The sequence below is a fragment of the Macrobrachium rosenbergii genome, chromosome 22 (assembly GCF_040412425.1).
Source record: "Macrobrachium rosenbergii isolate ZJJX-2024 chromosome 22, ASM4041242v1, whole genome shotgun sequence".
In the NCBI taxonomy this organism is placed as follows: domain Eukaryota; kingdom Metazoa; phylum Arthropoda; class Malacostraca; order Decapoda; family Palaemonidae; genus Macrobrachium; species Macrobrachium rosenbergii.
The window spans coordinates 16,091,193-16,106,711 of NC_089762.1; the positions used below are offsets into that span (position 1 = coordinate 16,091,193).

Consider the following 15,519-nt stretch of genomic DNA (forward strand, 5'->3'; position numbering starts at 1 on the left):
TTCAAAATTAATTAAACCCAAAATTAAATTAAACCCCAAAATTAAATTCAGTCCCATGAGAAAAAGAACTGGCTGAACGCACAGCTGATTGGCAAAAGTGGGTCAAGCTCACTTCTTGTTTTCAAGGACAAATAAAAAAAAACACTCAGTCTCCCCCAAAGAAAGAGAATGGGAATCCACCCACCATATAGAAAACGGAATTCGAGCAGAGAGAGAGAGAGAGAGAGAGAGAGAGAGAGAGAGAGAGAGAGAGAGAATTTGTCTCTCACCCCCTCAAAGCAACACCTCACTCCCCCTATCATCCCTCGAAGGTATACCGAAGCACACAGAAAAACTGCTGAGCGCACACTTCGAATACATGTCCGCCTCTCCCGTCTCCAAGGTACAAGTGATTTCCAAGTAAGCTTATAGCAACTGCTCCCACTGTATATACACGCACGTATGCACCCAAAATAACACACGTATGTGTAATTATAAAAATAAGAGAAAAAAAAACAGTTAAAAAAACTAAGAAATGTATACACAGTAATTCAACAATTGTCAAATAAATTCCTACCCAATTATCAAAGTACCCAGAGATGACACAACAATTAAAATACTCCCCTTTATTAAACCCTAAACGCTGATGTGAACTGCTGATTGCTATATAAAAAAACATATAAGGCACGATCAAAATTCAAATGCACTGCATACAGGGCATGGCGAAGAAGGCAAGACATTCTGTTCAAACTAATGACGTCACTGACACGTCACTCAGGGAATGACGTCACTACAGCCACCGCCCCAAATAGTAATTGCAGTGTAATGACAAGCGATGTAATCTGACATTAAATTTAACAATAATAACAAAAAATGATAACTGTTCGGCGGCATGGGAATTCTCTCACCACAGACAGAGAGAGAGAGAGAGAGAGAGAGAGAGAGAAAGTGGGATAAAAAAAAACACTTGCGTATTTCGTGTTTCAACACATACAAGCAGTCAAGATACCACAATTATTTTACACTAGACACGTTATATATTCCTAAACACTCCCTAAAATGAATTCACGCCCATAAATCCCTATATAACACATTAACAACCTTGAGCCCCGTTACGTATTATAAAACATGCACAAAGAGTCGCCTTGAGAAAAAGACTGATTCAAGCGTGCTTCACAACATCAGCTTCCTACGCTGAATCACTGACCTATTCTGAGATGCCAATGCCAGTATTTAATAAGATATGTCTCTTCAGAAGCGTATCCCTAACTATCTATTTACCTATCTAAGCCTAACACCGCTGCCAACCACTGTTAATGGGCCTGTTCCCCAGGTCAGACAGGGCCATCTTTTATTGATTTATCTGTTTTAAGAACAGAATCAATCATCTTACTTCTCTAAGATGTCTGTGGTAGCACGGCTCATCCCTGGGTCAGCAAATCCCTTCTCCTTTGTCATCTTCTCTCACTAAACCTATCTTTACACAAAGGCCTCCTGGAATTAAACACTGAAGTACAAAGCTAGACTTTATTGACAAATTTAACAAAAGCAACTCAGCAAAAGCTACGGTCATGAAATGGAGTGATTCACACCCCCTATCAATGGAAAACATAACTAGGTAATAAGGTCATAGTTCTTTTAGACCACAATATATGTCAATTAGTATGTAAGAGTAAAAACACCACTTCCCAAAAATTCGAGGACGAAACTCGAATTCCTGTTGAAAGAAACATGTCATCATATTAAAACCTGAAATGGTGTTGATTAACAAAAAATTTTCAAAACAGAAAAATGCACACTGAAGAAGTACATGGGAAAATTCATCAGGTAGACATCGATCAATTTCACTGTAGCACTATTAGGTCTTCCTATCAAAAACAATGTCTGTAAAGAGATGAGCGTTCATGAATCCTGGTACTCACTTTCTATGGAGACAAATAACAGATTTTCTAGTGGTGATCTTCTAACACTTCACAACTAACCAAACAGACCCAGATCTCTTAATGCAATCCTCCTTCATGAGTCTATTCCCCCGGTTAATATACCATGGAAGTTCGCCCACACACACATACCTCACCGGAACCTGGGCACTTCTGGCAGCATCAGTTCAATGTTAGAAAGATCATGATCAAATAGCTCTCTGTATCCAACTGAACTGCAAATTTCCAAAGTCAGCGTAAATGCACTTGCAGCAAAGAGCCACTGCCAGGCCAGCACCATAGTTCTTCTAAAGTCATCCAAGACATAATATATATATATATATATATATATATATATATATATATATATATATATATATATATATATATATATATATATATATATATATATATATATATATATATATATATATAGAGAGAGAGACAGAGCATAAATTATTGGTCTAGCAAGAAGCTGCCTATACTTATTATTTAATATATTGTATAGTAAACATACAGCACCGCACTTTTAATCTTAATCGAACTTCGCGTGCAAATGTTGTAGGAAAAATTTATATCGATACAGATGGCCGGAATATGCTTTTAACCCACGTCAAAACGACAGGTATTCCATTTCTGATCATCAAGACTGATTGCCGGTTCAAGCAAGTGGGTCACCAGACATGAATTAAACTATTCGTCATAATACTGTTGTCAAATTCTATCCAGGTTCATTAAATATGACACTGTTTCATTGCCTGCATTCTCATTGTGCTTTCACAAAGCTTAGTTTATATTTTATTAATGCAATGTTAAGTTGTGATATTGTTGCATTTACGGAAATAGTAGCAGTTTCACTTCTGCTGAAGTGAACTGAATTCGGCCGCACATTTTCTGTGACTAATGTTACCCTGCCTTAAAATATAAAGATAATGTATAAACAACTTCCATTTAATTGTCAAATTCCCATAAATAAATTGATATAATTTTTATTTCCGTGTGCCAACCACAGATTTTTAAAAACTGTGGAAACATAATCTCAGTAATACGATTTTGGCGAAGATTTTCAGAAAGCGTATAAAGAAGAGATCAGTACGAGAGACAGCCTGACCTCAGTTATAAGAACATGATTGCTTCTATAAGGCACTGAAATAAGCAAAGCATTTTTTCTTTATGTCTGAGGTTACCGTCTGTTTGTCAGTTAATATCTACAGTCAGGAAATACGAGCAGTTAAGAATATTCAGTAGAAGTATAAACAAGATCAAGTTATTCAGTAGCAGGAAATCTTAAATGATTGCTTTAACAAACTGAAATTTTTTTAAAAAGTCGTGTAAATCAAATTTCCTGCTGATAATATTCCTATGTCATTATGACATCTTACATCCACCAACTATTTCTAGTTCTTCATTAAATTTCGTGAATGGCCTTTTCTTATTTATTTTATTGTTTATGTCATCTCTGTTAATTGGGGGAACTGGGTTGGGAAAATTGCATTTATAAATCAATGTGCATTTTCTCGGTTGACGGTTCTCTCTCTCTCTCTCTCTCTCTCTCTCTCTCTCTCTCTCTCTCCAGTGTCTTATTGTTTTTAGGGCAAGGACTAGGTCTTGTTCCTTCGAACAGTCAGTAAAACAAGATTCTCGCGTTGTTACAACTAATGAGCTCCTCCTATTCACATGGTGCCTCTCTCTGGGAGTAAGCAATTTCCTTTTTTACATAATGCTTCGCATCAGTAGCAGCAAACATAGTCATCTTAATACTGCTGTTTATCAAAACGTCTTGTAAACGTCAAGGAATCAGAGGGATTTCAGAATTATGCCAGAACAGTATAACCCACACGACTAAACAAACAATCATATATAAACACATGTAACAATGTCGAATCGACAGTTCTTAGTCAGAGTGCTGACGGGTGAAGATCCTCTCTCGGAGACAAGAGCAATGTCTTTTCAATATCCAAACGAAACTACTTTTCCTCAAAACACAGAGTATTCAGATTTTCCCGATAATACTCGAACCATGATTTCTGATTCTTGGGAACGTGAAGCATTTCAGCCGCATCAAACGGATCAGTGTAATCACCATGCGTATTCTGGTCCTTACGGACTAGACCAAAATCACTCGATCTCTGGGGATCCAAGCTGCGGCCCTGCTCCTGTGACCTTTAGTGCTCCTCACACTTCTAGTTACCCTTACGATGAACAAGGGTCAGTACATCAGATGTTGCCAGAGATAACATCATTCCCTCATTCGTCCGTGACTAAGCCTAAAAGGAAACCACTCTACCTCTGGGATGAGCAAGAAGACCCTGAATTGGAAGAAAAACGTCGGAGGGCAGTGAAGGCTTTCAAGAACAGACAGAAGAATTACAAGAAAGAGGATGATCTCGAAAGGCAGGTCTATGACCTTGAGCAAGAAGTCGAGGCCCTTGAGAAGGAAAAATGCACGAGAAGATGTAACATTTCACAATTAGAAAACCTGTTATATAATGGTTTTCATCAGCAGTAAGTCCGTGACTGAAACAGTTTTCATCCTTAAGTTATAATAGTAAACTATGAACCCAGAAGTACACACACAAGTACACACACACATACATATATATATATATATATATATATATATATACATATGTATGTATATATACATGTACATATAAATATATATATATATATATATATATATATATATATATATATATATATATATATATATATATATATATATATATATTATATATATATATATATATATATATATTATTATATATATATATATATATATATATATATATATATATATATATATATATATATATATATATATATATATATATATATATATATATATAAAATGTGTGTGCGCGTTGGTTAGTGGATGCGCACGTATCTGAGCAATATAACACATATATACAGTACTTAAACTTTCCGTTGTTTTGTTCACTAAGGACTCTCATTTGTTAGAATGAATGCATTCATTTAATTTTGCATTGACTTCATAATTCAATTTTAGACATTCTCGCTTAATTCAGTCATCAGTTTCGATGATCTGATCCTGATACTGTTGAAACATTAATTTCTTATTGTTCTTTTTACTTTTCTGTTTGATCAATTTTTTTCTCCTACAAACACGTTAAAGCACTTCAATTAAGCGGATTTGCTTTTGCTTCGTTGAATGAACATAAAAGTTCCGAAAATACCAGCAGATGGAAACTGTTGATTTGTAATTCTTTTTCTGTTTCCAAAAAGTAAATATAGACTGAAAAGAGTTGTCTAAACAGATGGTCTGCGACAGGTATACTGGAATTTATAGATAACAAAATGTATATGGAAGGCGCACCATTTGCTCTACCGATTCGTCCTTTGCCAGTCGTTATAAGACCTTTTATTAACTGTCTGAGAAACGCGCATTTAGTGTCTGAATACCCGGGGAGTTAAATTGTATACGTACGCATCTTCGTGAAAATGAGGATTATAATTTCTTATATTAGGTATCTACCCCTTATGTTTTAAGTATCAAAGAATAAAACTCTTCCGAAGAATATGATTAATTATAAAAATTACCAAACGTTCTTCAAATATCGCATTGGACAATTTTATATTTTCTCTACGTCTAAAGATGTCTTCGAGGACATTAAATTGATATTTTTCTCTCATTTCTTTCAGGGGGCAGTCCGAAGATGGCAGTTATAACTTCGCCAATGAATATTCCCCGTACTGATGACAGGATTGCGAGTGTGAAGAGCTGTTGTAAATCGTCACTTCGTTTAGTGATATGATTATTAATGAAAGGTTTTAACCTTTTTTATGCACATCACCTTTTATAGAAAGTGAAGATTGGTAAGCAATAAATGTAATTCATGCTTGAAAAATAAAGGAAAAAACAATTTTAATTCTTTTTGTTATTACTCTTATGTACACACTGTAATTCCCTAACGCTGCAAATTCAGATTTATTTTATTGTATGGTATTTATTTATTATATACTAAAGTTAAATAAAAGCATTTTAGTTTTTTTTCAAATTTAGGACTTAACTTCATGGAACTATCTTTAGGTTCGCATGTTTTATAGACACCAACACCTCAGTATCCAGATGTTCCTTTTCATGTCAAAAGAGTCGCGCCATAGAAATGATTAAAGCACTTATAGTAATTGTCTAGCTGTTCAGGTGCCTAAATTTTTATTTCGTGCCTTCGGCTTGTTTACACTTCGTCCAAGTCTTTTGGCCTGATATTTTCGATCTTTCCCTTTCAGTGCCATGATTCAGAAAGATTCAAGTTTATAACGACTACAATTTAAAACTATTTATTTCATTCTGAGGTTCTCTAAGCGAGGCCGCAAAATAGCATAGCAACTTCACAGATCTGTGTATTTCTGCATAAAAAAAAACTCAGTGGGAAACCTTAATTAGCACATTCTTAAATTTTGTCTAAGAAAATATCCGTCCTGCTCGAGGAAATCGCTACAAGCTTTCAAAACTAAGCAATAATCGCCCTACTGCAATGGCCAAAAAGAACACCTTTTCTTGTTATTCAGGAGAAAGGAAACCAATAGGAAACTGATATCATAAAATGTGAAGAGCCTAAGAATTACTCTTCCTGATACTCACACAGAAGCCTTGAATATTTCCAGGTAATCACCATCATTTCTAATAAGGGAATATTTTTGAGACGTCCGGAAAACTAATATTCAAAACTTATAGACATTGCCTTTGTTTGGAAATGCACGTAATTGTGAAAATTGTTATTTGAAAGGGTTTAAATGACTAAGTACTTGAAAACTAATCTAACTAATTATACAGGATAGATTTTTTCGCTGCCTAATGCACTATATCTAAGCAGAATAAAATAAAAACTTGTCTCATTTTTTAAACCCTAAAAATAGGCATTTGCAAAAGATGTCCGAGTTGGCAAGCACAGCTCTTCAAGATTACATTTGTGGAAGTAGGATTAGCAACCAGAAATAATCTGATTCATTATTCTCTGTCTGTCCGGCTGTCAGGCGCACAAACACATTTCAAAGGAAATCAGTATACTGTAAGGGCAAGACCATACCTTGATTTCCCGAGGTTAACAGATCAAGTACATGAGAGTTTAACTCGTCCTAGTGACTAGCTTGAACTTTGAGCATTCTAAGCAAGCAGGCCGCCTCGTAAACTCGAGACTATTTAGCATACATCACATCAACATTTTACGTCAGGATTTTCAAAATTCACAAACACATTACATGTGCACAACTTTTTATTCGAAGTCTTGACATATTCTCCTCTGAACAGCATGGGAGACGTCACACTTTTTTACTCTGCTTCCCTTTAAATGGAAATATGTAGTTCACTTTTCATATATTTAAGAATGTATTTGTATTTAGTATATTGAAACTGTAACAATAGCAATTAGGAGGTACAGTGATAAACAGATTTTAGTTTTTTTAGTTTATTCTGCTTCCAGGGATAAGAATGCAAGAGGGAAAATTAGGGAAAATAATGACAAATCATTATTTGTTACATTTTTTTAAGTCCTGGTATTCATTAAGGTGGAAACCTGCATGTTTCAATGGACGGCATTAGACGGGTCACAACAAATATATGCTTATAATGACACTAGAAAATTATTAGGTCATATATATATCATATATATATATATATATATATATATATATATATATATATATATATGATATATATAATATAATATAATGAAGGGATAATATATGGAGAAAATAGATGAAGACAGGCTACTGTTACAGAGAAAGAGAGTAGCTGGAACACAAGAAGTTTGAGAGAAATTCCAGGGTGAGGTTGTTGTGTTAGAGGGAGCATTTGCTACCGAAGGAGAGTTGAAAGAGGACGGGACAAGTCTAGTGAAGGAAGAATTTTAACAAAGACTAAGAAAAAAGAAACTACTGGTAGAAACTTTTGACTTTGGTCTCTCTGGAAAGAAAATCTGGTCTCAAAATGCATACTGCTCCACGTGGAGAGAAACCAAGAAAGAGATCGAAAGGTCCACACAAATTCTCATCAATAACAATTTCGCAAATCGTGTGGTCGAACGACAAACCCGAGATTCCATAAATAACTAGCACCGGGAAAGTACGACGGACACCAACAACGACTAAAGTGGGCCCATAAAAATAAATTATAAAAATTATATATAAAAAAATATTTAGAGGATGAAAAGGCAATTAGGAAAATAATAAAGGAAAATGTCTCCCCCACTGTAAAAGGGGACAAAATTAACCTCATAATTTATTATAAAACATGAAAACTAGCCAGCTGCTTCTTAAAAACAACCCGGAGCCCGCAGAAACGTTTTTGAAGAGGAGGTGTCATCTATGAATTTCCATGTCCGGTGGAAGGATGCCACCAGTCATATATCGGGATGCTCACTATCAGACTCACTAAGCGTCTCTCCTGCCACCTTCAGGAAGGACCCATTTTTAATCATTATGGAGAAAATCATTCAAAAGACCAGAAAGAGCGATTATAAAGAACATAGAATTAAAACGGAAGACGCCTGAAATTAAAAGAAACATATCTCCCTACCATCATAATGAGAAATATAAGAAATCAGCCTACAACAAACGCCTCATACTGGAACACAGACATACAATAAATACATTTATTCATGACATTCACCTGGAAAGCTTATAATACCATCCCCACCAGTACACAACACCCGCCTAATTATATATTAAAATTGACCACTGAATATGTTAACGTAATATTTTAATAGATTAAATTTTGGTCTTTTTTTAATTCGATCGTTCAGTACGATGATGATGAATTATAATGAAATTAAAAGCTGCACATAGGCACATGCTTTCATACTGGAACACAGACATACAATAAGTACATTTATTCATTATTTACTTAAAAGGTATTTAAAATTGAGAATATAATTTTAAAAATTTTGCTTTTTTTAATTCGACAAATTACAAGTCCTTTTATTATTTACATTTTTATATTTTATTAAATAAATTGCAGTTCAAAATCAAAATGGAACGACTGAAAATGTAAAAGATTCTGACAAAATTTCCTCCATTGATTTATTTCCAAAAGTTGAAAGTCGCTGTTGGTCATACTTCGGACATTCACATAACTCATGTCTGACCGTTATTATCATCCTGCACTCTGAGCACTCGGGAGCCGGGCCACGTGGGCTGCTCATTAAATGACCATGTGTCAGACGAGTATGGCCTATTCTGAGACGTGTTAGAATTACTTGTGCGTGTCTCTCTGATATGATGAACTCCATTTTTTAACATTAGGTTTTATTTGTTTCAATTTATTACTTTCAGGTTCTTCATTCCATATATATTGCCATTTATTTATGATACCCATTTTTATGTGTGTTATATAATCAATAACAGGGATATTCACATTTGATCTTGTCATGTGGGTTGCTTCTTTGGCTGCTTTGTCTGCATTTCATTTCCTTTGATCCCTACATGAGCAAGGATCCAACATATTTCTACATTTTTCCCATTATTATATAAGTTATGGAGAAGTTAAGTATATCTTAGTTTTACCAGACCACCGAGCTGATTAACAGCTCTCCTAGGGCTGGCCCGAAGGATTAGACTTATTTTACGTGGCTAAGAACCAATTGGTTACTTAGCAACAGGACCTACAGCTTATTGTGGAATCCGAACCACATTATAGCGAGAAATGAATTTCTATCACCAGAAATAAATTCCTCTAACTCTTCATCAGCCGGCCGGGGAATTAGTTATGGAGAAATAATTTAATTTGTTGTACCATATTATTTTTGATTTGTAACTCTGAATAAAAATCACAAAATTATTGAATGATGTTTCTTTAATTATTTTTCTAACTGATGCAATTCCACACAATTCTGCTGTAAATCCAAAGCATTATTAGGAAGAGAGAACTGATAAGTCCTGTCCCGGGACACTGCAGCATATCCCACTCCATGTTCTGCTTTAGATCCATCTGTGTATATTGCATAATGTGGACCTTTTCGGCTTATATGCTCTATTGTATGTTGTCTATGGTGTTCTGGTGTATATGAGTAACTTTTTGATAAATACTTGTGGTGTGTACAAATTCTCATTTTATTCATTATCCGGGGAGGAGGTAATTTTACTATTAAAGGTACTTGTATATTTATATTCAGCGACTTGAACAGTCTTCTAGCTCTAATTAGGAAAGGTGGTGGATGGTTATTTATAAATACATCTCTTAATTCAAATAATTTTTTGTTGGAGAATCATTTGTTTGAATTCTTAGAGCACTTTTCATTGTTACTAGCTCTCTATGAAGAGACAGAAGTAATTCACCACCACATTCAACATGTAAAGATGATTTTGGTGATGATCTAAAGGCTCCTGAGCATATTCTAAGGCCTTCATTGTGAACAGGGCTTAACATTTTCAGTGCTGCGTCCAATGCTGGGCCATATACTTCGCTTCCATAATCAATAATGGATAGAACTGTTGCTTTATACAATACAGAAAGGTGTCTATCGGCTGCCCAACTAGTGTTCGATAGTTTTCTAATTAGATGTAATGCTCTTTTACATTTAGATTTTACGTTTGTTATGTTGGCTTTCCAGTTCAAGTGAGTATCGAATACTAATCCCAAAAATTTTGCTCTTTGGCCAATTGGTATACTATGGTTTCTGATTTTTAAATCTATTTCTTCCCCTTTTTTTCCACCTTTTAGTTTTTATAAAACATGATTGCATGAGTTTTATCTATGGAAAATTTAAAGCCTACAGATGAGGCCCATTCATCTATTTTTACTCTGCTTTTATTAATGATTTGTTCTGCATGTTTTACTCGAGATCCTGAATAATATATGGCAGAATCATCCATATACAGGTTACTTTTAATGCCAATAGGTAGATTATTAATGATATCATTAATTGATAAAGTAAACAGTGTGCCACTAAGGATGCTTCCCTGTGGAACACAATTTTCAAGTGGAAATATTCTAGACAGAACATCATCAATTCTCACCTGAAAACTGCGATTTGTCAAAAAGTTTTGTATAGACCTAGGTAAATGTCTGTGGATTTTGTTGTTTTGTAAAGTTTTTAATAAAACATACATCCATGTGGTATCGTATGCTTTTTCAGTGTCAAAAAAAACAACCACAGTAAGTTGTTTTTGTTCAAAACCTCTACGTATATGGTCTTCTAAGTTAGAGGGAGAATCTAATGTTGATCTGTTACACTGTGACCCGAACTGAATAGGAATAAAAATTTTATTTTCTCAAATGTGCCATGTTAGTCGAGCACTTACCATTTTCTCTAACAATCCGCATAAGCAGCTTGTTAAAGAAATTGGTCTGTAACTATTTACCTTACTGGGATCCTTTCCAGGTTTGGGGATAGGAATTATTATAGGAATTATTATTCATCTGGAAATAAATTTCGAAGCCATAAATGATTATAAAACTCTCAAAAGTATGAGTTTGCCAAAGGTGCTAAGTGCAGATCATCTCAAAACAAATATTGTCACCTCCAGTAGCAGATTTATTGCTGTTCTAGAGAGCATATTCCAACTCTGACATATTAAATTTTCTATTATAATATATATCTTCTTTTGTTTCAAAATTAATGTTATTAATTCTATTCTATTTTTCTTTGTGCGGAAGTGTTCATCTAAATTTTTGTCACCACTTACATTTGCTAAATTTTCTCCCATTATATTACTTATTTCTTTTGGACCAAGTGTTCTTTTCCCATTTTTTAATATGGCATGTCTAGGTGGTTTGACATGGGAACTAGTTATATTCCTGAATTTTTCCCATATTTTTTATATGGGAGTATTATTAGAGAGACCTGATATGTATTTCCTCCATTAAATGATTCTTCCTTGAATTATTTCTTTTTAAATTTTGCAGATATTTTGTTGTATAGCGTTTTTAATGTATCAGTTTCTAGTAATAATATAGTCATTTTTTGTAAAGTTCCTTCTAATATCGTACTGTTTTATTTATTTTCCTGAACTTTCTATTCAAATTATCTAATAGTCTCCCTATTGAGTGTTTTATATTTATTAGTTCTGTTAACTTATCGGACCACCATGGAACTTTGTGTTTTGTTGGATGGGGTTTTGACTTTGGTATTGCTTTATCAGCAGAATTTTTAATGAAATCAACAAGAAATTTATTAGTTTCATTATGGTCTTTTAAATATTCAAATGGTGGGAGATTTCTAGTGTGCATTTCATATCGTTCCCAATCTGCTTTATAAATGTTATTGTGAGGGACATGTTTTGCAGGATTATTTTGTAATAAGAAAATTAATATTGGGAAATGATCACTTGTGTGCAAGTCATCAACTGTATTCTAATCTACTCTGCCAACTATACTTGTTGTACATAGAGTTAGGTCTACTGAGGAAAATGTTCCATGTGCTTTTGAAAAATATGTGCTAATTTCGTCATCATTTATACGGCACATGTCGTTTAAATCCATGAAATCTTCTATTTTACTATCTGTTCTATTTGAGTTTGTACAATTACAGTCCCATATTGGGTTGTGAGCATTAAAATCACCTACTATTAATGTAGGTTCCTTGGTATTGTTAAGTAAATCTTTAAGTTTATCAGTGTCGTAATTTTTATTAGATTGGTTGTATGAATTATAAATTATGTAAATATCGTTTTTTATTCGTATTTTAATACTTGATATTTGCAAGTCAGTAAAGTTTACAGGTACTCTGTAATAACATACTTTCTTATGTACATATATAGCAGTACCTAAATTTCGTTCTTCTCTAGATTTAGACACTAAGGTATATTTACCTATTTTTTATATTGTTTTGTTGACATATTGTAAACATAGTATCATTGGTTCATATTCCCTTTGTAATCGTTGTAGACCATTTACGTTCCATTGTATAATATAATTATTGAAAGTATTATGTTAGTGTGTTCAAGTGTTATTTTCTTTTTGTGGATCATCAATTTGCATTTTTTCTAAAGTGCTATTTACAATATTTATTTGTTTTTCTTTATAAGACATTAAGTGTCCAATGCAAACACAGCCCTTTTTTGAGTGTCTAAACTAGTAGTTTCTTTATTTCTGTATCTTACAAAATTTCGTATAGTGTTTGATAAACTGTCCTTTGTTATGCTTTTGTTTTTGTTGCACAGTTCAATGAAACATTCATTACATCCACATGTTTTTCATGTGTCGTTTCTTCGTTTACTCTTGCTGCACCTATTATTGGTGATGGAGTGATCTCTTCTCCCATCACATAATCATTCTTGTTAATGGTTTGTTACTCTGCTATTTCTTTGATGTTCTGGGTATCTGTTTCCATTGGTTATATTATTACTTTAGGAGACAAAGGTATATTCTTATCATTTTTTAGTTTTTGTTCTTTCTTCGGGTCTCTCGCCTTTATTTTAATGTATGTATCTCTCATAATAGTTGGTTTTTTATTGGTCCTGGGTGGAGTTCTCTCTAAAAGCCTCTTTTTTTTCTTTAGCTTCTAATTCATCATAACTATCTTCTAATATTTCTGTGGTGCTTGTGTTATCTTTTAGAGTTTCCATTTCTTTTAGTATCTCAAATGAATTTGAACAAATATTGTATTCATTTCTTGGTTCTTTGCTATATTAGTTTCTTCTTACAAAGTGGATATTGTTCTTTGAGACTGATCTATCAGGGTTTTGTTACTCTTATCTGTTTCCATTTTTGTTTCATTGTTTGATCTAGTTACAGTAAAAAACATTTGTTTCCTAGCGGGATCATGCATTCCTCTAACTTTTAATTTAATTTGACCTCTTTTACAGGCATTTCTGTCCTTTCCTGAAGTAATTTTAATTCTGTATTGTATATATAATACATACACTCCTTAGATCTTGCATGGTGATTTTGTCCACAGTTAACACATTTCGGTTCACCACACCTCCACTGTGTGGTATGTTTGTCAGATCCACAATATGCACATATAGATTTAATACGGCAATTTTTCTTTGTATGTCCATGCATACTACAGTTTTGGCACTGTAGTGGTTTTGGAACATACGGTCTCAGTTCTCTGCTCTGGCCCATGGTTTTAATTTTCAAGGGTAATTCATGGCCTTCAAATTTTATCTTTGCTATTCTCAGTGTTTTTCCATTACTCCGTCTACTGGCTGTCGTTGTAAATTTCGCAATCTCGTACATTGTTGTAGCTTTCTTTGAAGGAATCCAGCAATATATTTTTTTCTATTGGTTCATCACTATCAGGGAGTACTATGGTACCCTGTACATTGTTCATATTGTCATGTTTTTTTATATGTACCTTCATATTGTCAATATTTTTTATAGTTAGATAAATTTCTGATTGATTTTATGTTGTGGTTTCCATCAACCACATCTGATCTTTTATTTGTCTGAATGACATTGCAGTAGTTGAATGTCGATTCAACAGGAAGTTTTCTAATTTTAATGCCGATATTTCTTCTCTGTTTCTAAGGTCAGGAAATCGCGACCAACTCCCACTTCTAGAGAGGGAGTCGAAGTGAGTCAAGGTTGGGTCAAGATATTTGCTTTTTTTTGGGTTTGCTTTGTACTGGAGCACAGGGTTCCAGTGTAATTACATTAGGAATTTTATTTGATTTTTCCAGAGAAAGGTTGTTAGAGGAAGTTCCAGCGGTTGCCTACTGTGCCGAGTCACTACCATCAAAGGGGCCAGGGGTACTCGAATCTTTATTTCTACTTGTCATAAATATCTGAGGTAAAAAAGGAAAAAATTAAACCTGAAAACTTTAAAAGATACCATTAGCCTTTCATACTTCCACCAATAGCACAAGAGAGCCGACGCCCAAATGTCCGATCGGGGGATGGCACAACATGATTAGAGTGGCCCAAGTGTAAGCCAGACCCGCTTGCTAGGACCGACCCGAAGGTATTACGAGAACACTATCATCCTCACCCTAATCACATTATGGGCAAACTGGATAGAAAGCCTGAGAGTCCTATCCCCAGAACCAGACGCCCCCTGGAATCCGTGGTCCAGCCGTAAAGAACAGTTCCGCCTTTGAGCTATCGATCTGATAACTCTCAGGTCCGAACATTATCGGGCAGTTGATGGTCCTACCACAGTTCTCACTATTTAGCTTCGGATATAAACCCATTCCCAGCTATGATATCTTTTCCTATTTAACAGGTCCAATAAATTTTAGCAAAAGTGAAAAATTACACAAAAATTAATCCAAAGAAGTATATATTAATATATGAGACTCTTGGACTCAAACCCGGGAACAAATTCCTGAGGTTCAAGAGCTACCTCACCACGTCAAGGTGGTCCCACACTGAGGGGGACCAACCTCCAGCCAGCAACACCGGTTAGGCCTAGGAGTAATCTCAGTGATTCATATGACTAATTAAAATAGCCTACTGACCAACCCACCTATTGTAAACACCTTGCCTGCTATAAATACCTGTACATCACGTAATCTCGATTCATTCGCTTTTGTATTCTCTTAGATGGCCGCCACTGTACTGTCGACACGATGGAGGATATAAACCTAAGACAACAGAAATCTTTATGTGCCCTTATGAAACGTCATATACCAGCTTCATGATGTTTTAAAGAAGATTGTAAGACGAATAGAGAAGACTCTATATAAATTAAATGCCGTGGGAACAGCTATAATTTTA

At 34.4% G+C, this 15,519-nt stretch overlaps 1 protein-coding gene across 1 annotated transcript; it reads left to right on the top strand.

Moving 5' to 3' along the window:
* Nucleotides 1–3,790: 3,790 nt before the first annotated feature.
* LOC136850374 (uncharacterized) lies at nt 3,791–5,783 on the top strand. Its single transcript, XM_067123985.1, has 2 exons — nt 3,791–4,403; nt 5,562–5,783. The coding sequence occupies exons 1-2, from the start codon at nt 3,841–3,843 to the stop codon at nt 5,614–5,616; spliced, it is 618 nt and encodes a 205-aa protein (XP_066980086.1). The 5' UTR covers nt 3,791–3,840; the 3' UTR covers nt 5,617–5,783.
* Nucleotides 5,784–15,519: the final 9,736 nt, after the last annotated feature.